The sequence below is a fragment of the Amblyraja radiata genome, chromosome 14 (genome assembly GCF_010909765.2).
Source record: "Amblyraja radiata isolate CabotCenter1 chromosome 14, sAmbRad1.1.pri, whole genome shotgun sequence".
NCBI classification, from domain to species: Eukaryota; Metazoa; Chordata; class Chondrichthyes; order Rajiformes; family Rajidae; genus Amblyraja; species Amblyraja radiata.
Genome location: NC_045969.1, coordinates 55,432,168 through 55,447,054, shown reverse-complemented (window position 1 = coordinate 55,447,054; position 14,887 = coordinate 55,432,168). Strand labels below are relative to the sequence as shown.

At 48.2% G+C, this 14,887-nt stretch overlaps 1 protein-coding gene across 1 annotated transcript in view; it reads left to right on the top strand.

The window, feature by feature from the left end:
- Positions 1-5,253: 5,253 nt before the first annotated feature.
- Positions 5,254-14,887, top strand: part of LOC116980256 — a 63,312-nt gene continuing 53,678 nt past the window's right edge. Inside the window, exons 1-2 of the mRNA XM_033032309.1 lie at positions 5,254-5,362; positions 5,469-5,735. Of these exons, the coding sequence (XP_032888200.1) occupies positions 5,254-5,362; positions 5,469-5,735 (376 nt within the window). The remainder of the gene's footprint in view (positions 5,363-5,468; positions 5,736-14,887) is intronic.

Below are 14,887 nucleotides of genomic sequence, written 5' to 3'. Positions count from 1 at the left end.
TTCAGAACATTCAAAAATGGATAAGATAATGTTTATTCTTCAGAAGAAAACACATATAAAAATATGAAAGATATACCTTTGATCACCTGTTCACAGTAAAGGGCCTGGCCCACTTGGGCGTCATTTACGCGACATTTACGCGACATCCTAAAAATTGGTTCCCGCGTGGCGAGGCGTGGTGGCGTATGCAGTGACACGCGGTGCTTCCCTATCGCCCCAGGATTGCGTGACGTATCCCTTGCGCACGCTGACGTACTGATAGCGTACGTGTAGCGCGTGGTGGCGCACAGTGACACACAAACATTGCCTATGCTGATTTATTATGCGTTACCGTGCGTCAACGTCCATAACCATGCGTTGCCGCACGCCGGCCGTACGCTGTTGTCGTGCCATTCTAGCGTCATTTGAACGCCGCACCACGTGATCACCCGGGTATAAACCACGCCGAGTTTTACACATTTTTCACTGGGAAAATATTTGCCCCGGAGACTGGCGCTATTTGGCGCGCGACTGTTTTACTGCTCGACTATTTTCGCACAACAGTCACTGTCGGCCTGACGGGTAAATGACGCGCTAATGACACCCAAGTGGGACAGGCCCTTTAGTGACCTTCACTTAGTGAAAATTATGAAGAAGGGTCCCGACCCAATACATTACCCATCCTTTTTCTCCAGAGATGCTGCCTGACCCCCTGAGTTACTTCAGCATCTGCAGTTCCTGCCTACTCATTGATATTGCTATTGTTATTGTTTGAATGCCTGGGATTGTGTGATCTCACACTGTGGAGGCAGTAGTTTTGCATCCACGCCCAATACAACACACTGTGATCTCTACCTCACCTATATTTACAGACTTGTGTCATAACTCAGTCAAGCTGATATTTTTGTGTAAGGTGTTTTAGAAACCAGAACCGCCCACACTTTCACCCTCGTTTGTAAGTTGATTTTGTCATTATTATTCATGGACATCACCAATGATGGGGAGCTGGCATATTAAAGCTGAATTGGTCAATAAAGTCAGTTCCTGATGCTTCAAGATGAATATTACACTCAGCATTTCCTCATGGCCCGTACCTGACACAGAGGAGTTGTGTCTTCCACTAAATCATTGCTCCACCTGCCTAAGTACAAAGTGCTGGAGGAACTCAGTGGGTCAGGCAGCATCTGAGGAGTGAATGGACAGACGGCATTTTGGCTTGGAACCTTTCTTCAGACTGATAATTGTGAAAAACGTAAACAGGTTGCTTTTCGAATGGCAAGTTGGGTCAAATGGATTACTCCTATTGTGCTAAGTTTTTGGAAATCTTTATATAGTAATAGTTTTAGTTTGTGAGATACAGCATGGAGACAGGCCCTTCGGCCCACTGAGTCCATGCCAACCAGCAGTCACCCCTTCACACTAGTTCTATGTTATCCCACTTTCACATCCACTCCCTACATACTTGGGGCAATTTACAGAGGGTCAATTAACCGACAAACCGACAAACCCGCATGTCTTTGGGAAACCGGAGCACCCAGAGGAAACCCACAGACAGTACCCGAGGTCAGGATCGAACCTGGGTCCCTGCCGCTGTGGGACAGCAGCACGACCAGGACAAAATGTCCATCATATCAGCTTTCATTCAAGAGTCAAGAGGGTTTTATTGTCACTCATACTAGACCAAATGGGACCCGTTGGGTCCCTGTCATATGGGAGACCTGGTCCCGCAACACAACCCGTTCCCCAACGCAATATTGCACCACTAACCGGTAGCCCCCGCGGGAGGCGTGGTTCCCCAACTCAACCCATTGCCGAACGTAAGATTCCAGCAAACCCATGCACTGGTCTTTGCAATTGCACTTCCCAAATTGCAATACCAATTCACCCTCCCCGTCCTGTCAGCAGCTGGAGTAAGTGTTGTATGATGGCAACATTGTTGCAAATGTCGAGTGGAGGACTGTGATATCCCATTCAGGTGAAAGGTTGGTGGAAGCACAGAGTGTTCCTGTATTGCAACTTTTTATCGAAGCTTGTTGGAAACTGGCAGGAAGGATTTTAACAGTAAAAATCTTGTTAATGTTGGATTTTTTAAAGCTTTAAATATCATTAACTTGTGAAATATAACTTCAAATTTGAAGGAAAGTTGATTAGACCGACGACGGGTAAAAGCGGAGTAAGATTCTGCAAACAAATTAGCGCTACCGTGTACCGTTTTGGCGAAAATACAATCACACTGATGGACACACACACACATAGAAAAAAGGATAATATATAGATAGATGTCCCAGAAAGAACAATGATATTCTTTCTTGCAGAAGCACAACAGTATATGTAAACATAGTACACTGTAAACAATATAATAAAAGTTCTGTGTTTCCATCACCTCAAGCCCAGCTGTTGTGGTAGATTATCGTGCTCACCATTATGGGAGTCCAGTTCCCTGTACGTACCAGACCATATGGGAAGTAGTACGTTTCTAGATCAGTTGCCATGGGTTACCTTAAAACCACCAACAGTTTCAGCAGAAAGGCACGCCATGGAAATGTGGAGTAGAGTGGAGCTGCATAATGTTCTCGCTGGTTCTTCCTGAAAAACAACAGTTGTCAGTCTGAAGAAGGATTTCGGCCCGAAACGTTGCCTATTTCCTCCGCTCCATAGATGCTGCTGCACCCGCTGAGTTTCTCCAGCATTTGTGTGTACCAGTTGTAATTGTAAATCCAAACCACTGAAGAAATCGAATGGATATCAGAAATTTGCCGCTACAAATGTTTAATTGAGTTTAGTTTAGTTTATTATTGTCACGTGTATCGAGATACAATGAAGCTTTTGTTTGGTGCTGTCCAGTCAGAGAAAAGACAACACATGAATCTTCATCCTTTACACACAAAGCATTGTTTGGAGATTTTAAACAGTGACTGTTTATTTGCCCATGTCCTTAATCTGTAGAAGGGTCTCGACCCGAAACGTCACCCATTCCTTCCCTCCAGAGACGCTGCCTGTCCCGCTGAGTTACTCCAGCTTTTTGTGTCTATCTCCCATTCATCTCTCCTTAGTTCAAAATTTTACCTGAAATTGTCCAAGAAGGATTGAACGATGGAAGAGTAACTTAGGATCGAAAATGTGTCACAGGCATCACAGGTTTTTACCCATTACTGGCAGGGAGATAGGCAATGAATGGTTTGTACACCAGTTGGTAAAGCTGCTGCCTTACAGCTTCAGAGACCCGGTTGATCTAGACCTCGGCTGTTGTCTGTGTGGAGTTTGCATGTTCTCCATGTGACCGTGTGGGTTTCCTCTGGGTGCTCCAGTTCCCTCCCACATCCCAAATGCGGGTTTGAGGGACAATTGCCCCTAGTGTGTAGGGACGTAGAGAAACTCAGTGGGACAGGCAGCATGTCTGGAGAGAAGGGATGGGTGACGTTTCAGGTGGAGGCATGAAGAAGGGTCTCGACCCAAAACGTCACCCATTCCTTCTCTCCAGAGATGTAGCCTGGCCCGCTGAGTTACTCCAGCTTTTTGTGTCTATCTTCGGTTTAAACCAGCATCTGCAGTTCCTTCCTACACCTAGTGTGCAGGGAGTGGATGAGAAAGTGGGATAACAGAATTAATAGATCACACGCACTTCGTCTCCTCCATGACTTCCGTTTTCTAGGCCCCCACTCCCTCATCTTCACCATGGATGTCCAATCACTACACCTCCATCAGGAGGGTGTTAAAGCCCTCCATTCCTTCCTCGACCGCAGAATCAACCATTCCCCGTCATCCTCACCTTCCACCGTCACATACAACAGATAATCCCCCGACATTTTCACCACCTCCAATGGGATCCCACCACTGGCCACGTCTTCCCATCTCCTCCCCTTTCAGCTTTCCGCAGAGACCGCTCCCTCCGTAACTCCCTGGTCAATTCGTCCCTTCCCACCCAAACCATGCCCTCCCCGGTACTTTCCCTTGCAACCGCAGGAAATGCTACACTTAGAATTAGTATGAACGGGTGATCAATGGTCGGCATGGACTTGGTGTGCTGAATAGCCTGTTTCCATGCTGTATCTTTCAATGATTCAAGCAGTAACACCGGCTTCCAGCTCTTCCAGTTTATCACAACAAATAATATTAACTATAGATTTTACACATTATAAGGGGGAAAAAACACAAAGTGCTGGAGTAATTCATTGGGTCAGGCAGAATCTGTGAAGAACATGGATAGGTGAGAAGTGGAAGGCTTTAACAGCTGATGTACAGCTCTGATGTACAGTTCATTTTACCTGATGCCTTGATTATCTCCAGAAAGGTCCTGACCTGAAATGTTCTCCGGAGATACTGACTGACCCGCTGAGTTACTCCAGCGCGTGTCGTTTTTGTAAACCAGCGTCTGCAGTTCCTCGTATCTCTTGTAACTTTGTCTGAGCCAATTACGTGGCCACCCTTTGCGTACTTTGTGCATTGTATGCAAAAACAAGGAGTTTCAGTGTACCTGTTTAAGAAGGAACTGCAGATGCTGGAAAATCGAAGGTAGACAAAAATGCTGGAGAAACTCAGCGGGTGCAGCAGCATCTATGGAGCAGTGGAAATAGGTAACGTTTCGGGTTGAGACCCTTCTTCAGAATGATGTGAGGGTGGGGGCGGGAAGAAGAAAGGAAGAGGTGGATCCAGTGGGCTGAGGGAGAGCTGAGAAGGGGAGGAGAAAGTATGGACTAACTGAAATTAGAGAAGTCAATGTTCATACCTCTGGGGTGCAAACTGCCCAAGTGAAATATGAGGTGCTGCTCCTCCAATTAACGGTGGTCCTCACTCTGGCCATGGAGGAGGCCCAGGACAGAAAGGTCGGATTCGGAATGGGAGAGGGAGTTGAAGTGCTGAGCCACCGGGAGATCAGGTTGCTATATGCCAGGTACCTGTGACAATAAAGTATCATTGAACAAAAAAAAGCACAGAAAGTGCTGGAGTAACTCAGTGGGTCAGGCAGCATCTCTGGAGAACATGGATAGGTGACGTTTTGGGTCGGCACCCTTCATCAGACCGATGGGTGGGATGGAGAGAGATAGGGGATAAAGGACAGGGGAGAGATGGGGAGGAAACTTGTACACAACAATCTCGTCTCGTTCATCTAAGCAAATGAAAACGTCCTTGTGCAGGAAGGTACTGCAGTTGCCGGTTTACTGGGGTAACGCAGCGGGACAGGCAGTATCCCTGGAGAGGAGGAACGGGTGACGTTTCGGGTCGGAGCTCTTCCTCAGACATTCTTTATTGGTTTTCATAAAGACCGTTTTTATAATGACCCCGGGACACCAGCGGCCGCTGAGAGGGAGGACCCCGGCTCACCTGGAACCGGCTCACCTGTGCTTCCTCTGCCTGTCCGCACGGAGAGTACAGGAGGGGAGAGGTAGAGATAGAGGGGGCAGGACCGGGGTGTGTCTGAGCCCAATCACCGCGGCGGGGAGGGTGGTGGAGGTGCTCTGATTGACACAATCCCCGTTTTCCGGGTGGAGGGGAGAGTCGCGGCTCTGCTTACCTGTGCCCGACCCCAGCTCACCTGGAAACGGCTCACCTGCGCCCGACTCACCTGGACCCGGCTCACCTGGACCCGGCTCACCTGTGCCCGACCCCGACTCACCTGGACCCGGCTCACCTGTGCCCGACCCCGGCTCACCTGGACCCGGCTCACCTGTCCTCCCTCCCTCGCTGTCGGGGCGAAGATCCCGCGGCCGCTGCTCTCGGCGCAATGAGCGGCGCCGCGCTCCTCTACCTGCTGGCCGGTAAGTGTGGGATCTGGACCGGGCACACCTTGCACACTCGCCCTGCTCACACCCACTCCCCCCGTTCAGCCCACACAAGGGTCTGGGCTCACACCGAGCTGCCGGGGCATTGCAACCTGTAGCACCTTTACCTGGTCGCCCGGACATTAACTTTCAAATGGTGAAAGTCTCCAAAACTCCGAGAGTTGTGCGCGGTGTAAACACAGCCGAGACTGGGAGAGTTGGTAACTTGTACAGTTGGGCCTAGTTCATCTATCATTATGAATCTCATCTTTAAAATACCTGGAATCATTGAGTCATAGATTGTGGAAACTGGTCCAACTGGCCCGCACCGAGCAACATGTCCCAGTTACACCACCGCCTGCGTTTGGCCCGTATCCCCCAAACCCTGTCCTATCCATGTCCAAATGTTTCTTAAACGTCGCGACAGTGTCTGCCTCAACTGCCTCCTCCGGCAGCTCCAACATTATATCCACCGCCCTTTGTGTAAAGCAATTACCGCTCAGGTCTCTATTAAATCTCCTCCCGACTGAAAAGGTGCACCTGGTTGGATCTTGTTCTGAACTTGGGTCGTGTTGGCAACTGTGCGGGAACTTGTGCGGCCACATTTGGGGCTTGGAAACTGGGTTGGGTTTCCGCGAGGAGACGGAGGGAACTGCAGATGTTGGTTTAGGGGGGAAAAAGACACAAAGTGCACAAAAAAGACACAGACTGGAGGAATGTTGGAGACCAGTGTGAAGAATGGTCCCGACCAAGAACATCACATATCCATGTTCTCCACAGATGCTGCCTGTCCCGCTGGGTTACTCCAGCACTTTGTGTCTTATTCAGGATCTCCATGAACTGGGATTATTTTAGATGGCGTATCTCGGTCGGCATGGACGGTTGGGCCGAAGGGCCGGTTCCCCTATTTCTTCTCTCGAGAGATGCTGCCTGTCCCGCTGGGTTACTCCAGCGTTTTGTGTGTGACTGTCTGACCGTCCGGTTTCGGGGTTGGAGTTGGCCTGCGTTTAACGGCGGGTTGTGTGGTGGTGGGGTTTAGTAATGTCAGTGTTTAACCCCCAACACCCGGCTGCCCGCTCCCTGTCACGTCTCCGGCAGCTCAGTCTAAACCCAACCGCACCGGGCCTGCCTGCCCGCACCGCCCGCTTTGTTTATCGATATTCCCATTACATGTACATTTCAAATCACTCCAGGTAGACAAAATGCTGGAGTAACTCAGCGGGACAGGCAGCATCTCTGGAGAGAAGGAATGGGTGACATTTCGGGTAGAGCCATTTCCCCTCATCCTTACATTCAGCTCTCACCCCCAACGACCACATCTCCCTTCACCCATCCCCCTCTCATCCCCTCTCCCTCCCACCCATATCCCTCCTTCCAGCTCCACTCCTCCTCCTCTCTCCTTATTTGACATTCTTTTGGTTCCTTAGTCACTTACCCCGCCCATCAGCCGATCACCCCCTCATCTGTATCCACCTATCACTTTCCAGGCTTTGTCCTGCCCCCTTCCCTCCCCCCACCTTTCTTACCCCCCTTACTCCATCAGTCTGAAGAAGGGGCCCAACACTAAACGTCACTGGTCCATTCCCTCCATAGATACGACCTGACCTGCTGAGTTCCTCCAGCACGTTGTGTTTTGCTTTAGAAGAACTTTCTTCTTAAAATGTTAAAAGACTCTTCATTTCTTGTGAGTGTGTCGTTGATTAATGGCCTGTAGCAAGAAAGCACATCACCGCCTCTACTTGCTCAAGAGACTGAGGAAGTTTGGCGTGTCTCCAGTGGCTCTTACAAACTTCTACAGATGCAACACAGAAAGCACACTGTCGAGTTGCATCACAGCTTGGTTTGGAAACAGCTCTGCCCAAGACTGCAAGAAATTGCAGAGAGTTTTAGATGTAGCCCAGTCCATCAAACAGACCCAACTCCCCACCACTGACTATCTAATCCTCATGCTGTCTCGCAAAAGCTGCCAACATCATCAAAGACTTGTCCTGCCAAAGTCATTCCTTCGTCTCCTCGCTCCTGTCCGGCAGAAGGTACAGAAGCTTGAAAGCGTGCACCACCAGACTCAGAAACAGCTTCTTCCCCTCTGTTATCAGGCTTCTGAACTGTCCTTCCATGAGCTAGAATACTGTCTGATTCACCTCTACCCCATTGCGGACATTGGACTTTGTCTCTGGAACTGGTTTGCTGCCATGCTGATAACTATATTCTGCATTCTGTATCTTCCCCATAGCTCTATCAATTGTACTGGAGTTTGGCTTGACTGTATTTATGTGTAGTATTATCATAGCAAGCAGCATTTTTTTTCATGCTACCTCAGTACAGTTGACAATAATAAACCTAAACCTAACTCAGGCCAAAGCTGACTTGGAACAAGCTGCCAGAGGAGGTAGTTCAGGCTGGGACTATCCCATCTTTCAACAGTAGCACTGCTGTGGGTAATTGCCACTTCCTTCTCCTTGTCGCAGAGCTGTTTCATGCAGAGGTGAGGTGTGCCATGCCAGAAACTGGGCGTGCCTGAAACCTGTGCCACAATTGTGCAATAAACAGGCCGTTGGAAGATACAAACAATCCTTCTTCCCAACCTGTGATCAAAACACAACTTTGTTCATCATCATTTTGTCTACATTATTAATGTGAAATGAAACTTGCAAATCGAATGTGTTAATCACAAAATGACACAGGGCAGCAAAGAGTTATTTCCAGCATTGTTCTGACACAGGTATACGCTGGGGTACACAAGAGTAACTGCGTGGCCCCATTCTCTCTATCTTTGTCCCTTGCCCGGCACGTTATGCATCCACAGATGCATATCCAATCCTGTTTGAAATCGCCAATTCCATTTTCGACATCAGGGATCATAAAAGCTCTTTGACTAAAAACAATTTCCCCCCCTAACTCCATCTCAATCAGCAACAGTCCTCTCCTCCTCCATCAAACCACACCACAAAACTTTCTTTACCTGAGAGAAGCATATGAAATGATGAGAGGCAGAGATAGAGTAGACAGACATCAACTTTTTCTCAAGGATGAGTTGCACCCTGGCCATTCCTTCTTCCCCACTCTCCCATCGGGCAAAAGGTATAGATGTGTGAAAATGCACACCTCCAGATTCAGGGACAGTTGAACCATCCTACCACAACCATAGAGCTGTCCTGAACTGCTATCTACCTCATTGGTGACCCTCAGACTATCTTTGATTGGACTTTACTGACTTTATCTTGCACTAAACGTTTTTTTTTAAATCTATGAGAGGTGTATAAAATCATGAGAGGAATAGATTGGGTAGATGCACAACGTCTCTTGCCCAGAGTAGGTGAATTGAGGACCAGAGGACATAGGTTTAAGGTGAAGGGGAAAAGATTAAATAGGAATCAGAGGGGTAACTTGTTTACACAAAGGGTGGGTGGGCGGAACAAGCTGCCAGAGGAGGTAGTTCAGGCTGGGACTATCCCATCTTTTAAGAAACAGTTAGACTGGTACATGGATAGGACAGGTTTGGAGGGATATGGGCCAAACGCAGGCAGGTGGGACTAGTTTAGCTGGGACATGTTGGCCGGTGTGGGTACGTTGGGCCATGCTGTATCTCTTTATGACTCTATGACTCCCTTATCATTTATCCGTACATTGGGAACGGCTCGATAGTAATTGTGTATTTCTGCTGACTGGATAGCACACAACAAAAATGTTTCATTGTCCCTCGGTACACGTGACAATAAACTAAACTAACTAGGGTGGAAAACTCAAATATAAGGGGAAATAGCTTTAAGATGAGAGGGACAACGTTTGAAAGATGTGCAGGGCATGTTTTTTTACACAGAGGGTAGTGGAGGCCTGGAACGCACTGCTGGGGGTGGTGGTGGAGGCAGATATGATGATGGTGTTTAAGAGACTTTTGGATAGGTACATGGACATGCATAGATCACATGCAGGCAGATTAGTCTTGGTCTTGTCATCCGGTTTGGCAAACATTGTGGGCCGAATGGCCTATTCTGCTGCTGTACAGTTCTATGTTCTCCTCCAATGAGATAGATCAATTGGTTCTGCCCTTGTTCACTCTATCGTAAGGCCTGTCCAGATTTTCTCCCTTTCCCAATCTCCAAAGATCTGTTTTTTGAAACGGTCCACATGGTTCCTTTTTGAGTGTTATTCACGATTCCCTTTAGCAGACTGTAGGTGAGTGACTTCCTCAATCATTAACCACTACTTTATTTTTGTTTTTGCTGACCAGAAATATGCATTATTTACCCAGTGAAATAGTTGCTGCTTTTGAATGTACTTCCAATCTCCCGACTAATGTTCTCTGAAGGAGTTTGTTTTCCTATCATTTGATCGTAGGGAGAAATGCTGAAAACTAAGGATCTTTGAGGCAGCTTCTGGTTCTGGTACCTTTGGCCTAAATCAGTCATTTTGTGAATGGAAACTTTTAAATCAATGCATTAAGCTGTCTGTGTTGTTTGGCCCTCCGTTGTCACCCAGAATATCGGTGTGCTGAGCTAATCATTTGGGGAAAACGTACGATTCGGTGGCTTATGTCAAATAGTGAACAGGGTACGGGAAGGTGATTGAGAAACTCGTAAACTGGTGCCGAGACAACAACCTTTCTCCCAATGTCAGCAACACGAAGGAGAGGATGCGACTATTCTCCGAGTCGCGTCCTCGCCCTACCACCTGGATTGGAGCGGCCTTTCCTGCCGGGGACACGGACCAGAGCTTCAGCAGCGGCAGCGCAGCGCCCGATACATAGCGGAGCGGGCGATTGCTCACCTGGATCGCCGTCGAAGCTCCGGAGTGTTGGGCCTGCTGCTTCTACATCGGAGCTGCGGTTTGGAGAGTTCCCAGCGTGGGCGGCGCTGACTTCAACATCGCGGAGTCCTAAGGGCCTTTGCCGAGGGCCGCCTGCGTTGAATCTCTGCCCATTGCGGCCTGTGGACTTCGGGAGCCACGGACTCCAGTAGGAGGTGGCCAATTTGGATGTCCAAGCCGCTGAGGATGCCCTCCAGTCCCAACGTCGGACTTCCATCACCCCGTCGAGCGGGCCTGAACATCGGGCTGCCCGTAGCGGTGACAGCGGGGGGTTCGGGAGCCCCCCGACCACGGGAGGACAACAGAGGAGGATGACTGAATTTTGGAGCCTTCCCTCACAGTGGGAAACTTTGATCCCGCTGTGTGGGGATGTTTGTGTTAAAGACTATTATTATTCGTATGGCTGTATGGCGACCACACATTTCACTGTACCAGTTGGTACATGTGACAAATATATGTATCTTGTATCTTGATAGTGATCAACTTCAGGAAGTGAAGCGGTACTCACACCTCGGAATACATTGATGGCACCATAGTAGAGATGGATGAAAATATCACGTTTCTAGGAGTAAATATCACCAGCCATTTGTCCTGCACCAGCCATATCGAAGCAATGGCCGAGAGAGCCTCGACTTCCTTACTAGGCTGAGGAAGTTCGGCAAGTCCCCAACAACTCTCACCAACTTCTACAAATGCGGTGTAGGTGGTATTTTATCAGGATGCTTCACAGCATAATTTGGGAACAGCTCCATTGAAGACCTGTAGGGGGTTGTGGACGCTGCCCAGACCATCACACAAACCAACCGCCCTTCCACTGACTCCATCTTCACCTCACGCTGCCTCGGCAAGGCCACCAGCATAATCAAGGACCAGTCTCACCCCAGTCACTCCCTCTTTTCCCCTCTACCTTCGGGCAAGAGGTACTGACGTGTGAATACGCATACCTCCAGATTTAGAGACAGTTTCTTCATGGCTGTTAGCAGGCAACATAACTATCCTATCACCAACTAGAGAGCGGTCCCAACCAACCATCTACCTCATTGGAGACCTTAAAATGATCTTTAATCTGATTTTGCTGGACTTTACCTTGCACTGAACATTATTCCCTTTATCCTGTATCTGTACACTGTGGACGGCATGATTGTAATCATGAATCAATTTGCTGACTGGATAGCATGCAACAAAAAAAGCTTTTCACTGTACCTCGGTACACGTGACAATAACCATATAACAATTACAGCACGGAAACAGGCCATCTCGACCCTTCTAGTCCGTGCCGAACACGTATTCTCCCCTAGTCCCATATACCTGCGCTCAGACCATAACCCTCCATTTCTTTCCCGTCCATATAACTATCCAATTTATTTTTAAATGATAAAAACGAACCTGCCTCCACCACCTTCACTGGAAGCTCATTCCACACACCCACCACTCTCTGAGTAAAGAAGTTCCCCCTCCTGTTACCCCTAAACTTCTGTCCCTTAATTCTCAAGTCATGTCCCCTTGTTTGAATCTTCCCTACTCTCAGTGGGAAAAGCTTATCCACGTCAACTCTGTCTATCCCTCTCATCATTTTAAAGACCTCTATCAAGTCCCCCCTTAACCTTCTGTGCTCCAAAGAATAAAGCCCTAACTTGTTCAACCTTTCTCTGTAACTTAGTTGCTGAAACCCAGGCAACATTCTAGTAAAACTAAATTTAATATCATAAAAACAAAGCAATAAAAGTTGATATCTAATAAGGGGCCACCAAATGCTGACCTGGGCTTGAGTTACAGGTAGAGGTTTGATAGGCTGGGACTATTTTGTTTGAAGCGTAAGAGGCTGGTGCGGTGGACAAGATCATGAGGGGCACGGATAAAATGAATTCTCACCGGCTTTTTCCCAGCGTATAGGATTCTTAATCCAGAGGGCACAGGGTTTAGGTATGAGGGGAAAGATTTAATAGGAACCTGAGGGGCAACTTTTTCACTCAGAGGATGGTGGGTGTAGGGAATAAGATGCCAGAGGAGGTAGTTGAGGCAGGGACTATAACAACATTTAAAAGACACTTGGACAGATATGTGGATAGGATAGGCTTGGAGGGATATGGGCCAAAAGTAGACAAATGGGACTGGCTTGGATGGGAACCTCGGTCGGCATGGATGAGTTGGGCTGAAGGGTCTGTTTCTGTGCAGTTCGACTCTATGAAGGTGTCTCCAACCTTAAGCTACACGCAACCCAAGATAACTAGCTCAGCTATCTGTAACCTACATTAGAAATTCAAAGTGCTGGAGTAACTCAGTGCATCAGGCAGCATCTTTGGAGAACATGGATAGCTGGCATTTCAGGTCGGGACCCTTCTTCAGACTGAACTTCGAACAGCAGCCCTGAAGAATGGTCCTGACCTGAAATGTCACCTATCCATGTTCTTCAGTGATGCTGCCTGACCCACTGAGTTACTCCAGCACTTTGTGTCTTTTTTTGTAAATCAACAACTGCATTTCCTTGTGCTCCTGATTACATTAGAGATTATTAGAAACATAGAAACATAGAAATTAGGTGCAGGAGTAGGCCATTCAGCCCTTCGAGCCTGCACCGCCATTCAATATGATCATGGCTGATCATCCAACTCAGTATCCCGTACCTGCCTTCTCTCCATACCCTCTGATCCCCTTAGCCACAAGGGCCACATCTAACTCCCTCTTAAATATAGCCAATGAACTGGCCTCGACTACCCTCTGTGGCAGGGAGTTCCAGAGATTCACCACTCTCTGTGTGAAAAAAGTTCTTCTCATCTCGGTTTTAAAGGATTTCCCCCTTATCCTTAAGCTGTGACCCCTTGTCCTGGACTTCCCCAACATCGGGAGCAATCTTCCTGCATCTAGCCTGTCCAACCCCTTAAGAATTTTGTAATTCTGTAATTTTGTATTAAAGTACAATTTTATTTACGAGTATGTTCAAAACTTTAAATTAACCAAACCTTATCACCATTCTGTACTGAGGATTTTTTTCAATCCTTACAAACAGGGAGAGGATGTTCAAATCATTTATGTCAGCAAAGAGTCTGTTTGCTGACAAAACATCTTCAGATATCAAAATAAACTTTTGCAGTCAACTAACTGTCACAGTCTAGAAAAACGCAAAGTGCTGGAGGAACTCAGCGGGTCAGGCAGTACTTGTGGGAGGGATGGGCAGACAATGTTTTGTGCTGGAACCCTTTTTGAGACCATCGGTCTGAAATCAATTGTAGGGAAAGGTTGGATAGGCCGGGACCTTTTATTTTTGAACGTAGGAGACTGTGGGCTGAGCTTGTGGAGGTTCACAAGAACATGAGCAGGACGGATAAAGTTAATGCTCACAAGCTTTTTCCCAGGGTAGAGGATTCCATAACTAGAGGGCATAGACTTAAGTCGAGGGGACAGTGAAAATCTTGCAGCAGCATTTAGGCATATGTGATGCAGTGGGTGGAAATACTGCCACATACCATCAGAGACCCAGGTTGGATCCTGACCTCATGCTGTCTGCGTGGAGTTTGCACACTCTCTCCGTGACCACGTGGGTTTCCTCTGGGTGCTCTGGTTTCCTCCCACATCCGAAAGACGTGCTTGTTTGTAGGTTAATTGGCCCTCTGTAAATTGCCCTTAGTGTGGAGGAAGTGGATAGGAAAGTGCGATCACATAGAACTAGTGTGAACGGGTGATCGATGGTGGGCCAAAGGGCCTGTTTCCATGCTGTATCTTTCAATCAATCCAAATAAGTGGTACAGTGGTATTCTGTAGGGAGGTTGGATTAAAGTTGCCTGTGTCTGATGTAGGAAAGTTGCTGTTCCTGAACCTGGAGGTGTGGGACTTCAGGCTTTTGTACGTCCTGCCCGACGGTAGCAATGAGAAGAGGGTACGGCCCGGATGGTGGGGATCCTTCATGTAGGGTTGCCAACTTTCTCACTCCCAACTAAGGGACAAAAGGTCAAAATATGGGACAAATTCCCGACAGCAATTCATTGACTGACTCGCCGTGGCTGGGTGTATGAGTTGGCCCGGGTGCTGGACTGCACACAAAGCCCAGCCCAGTTGAGGAGTTTTGGCCCAGGCCACGCAAAGTCCAGCGCCCCGTCCAACTCATGAACCGATGATGAAGGAGGCCATGAGAAGGAGAGGTGGTGGTGGTGTCGGCGGTAAGCGAAGGTCCAAAGGCCGGAATACTGAACGACGGGGCCACGGGCAAGGAGCTGCTGCTGCACTCCATGGGCTGCACTACATCGGGATGGGTGAGGCGGTGGCAGATGAGGAGCTCCGACCCGACATTCCCCTCGAGCCGAGTAGTAGTCAAATACGGGACAAGGGCGGTCCCGTATGGGACAAAC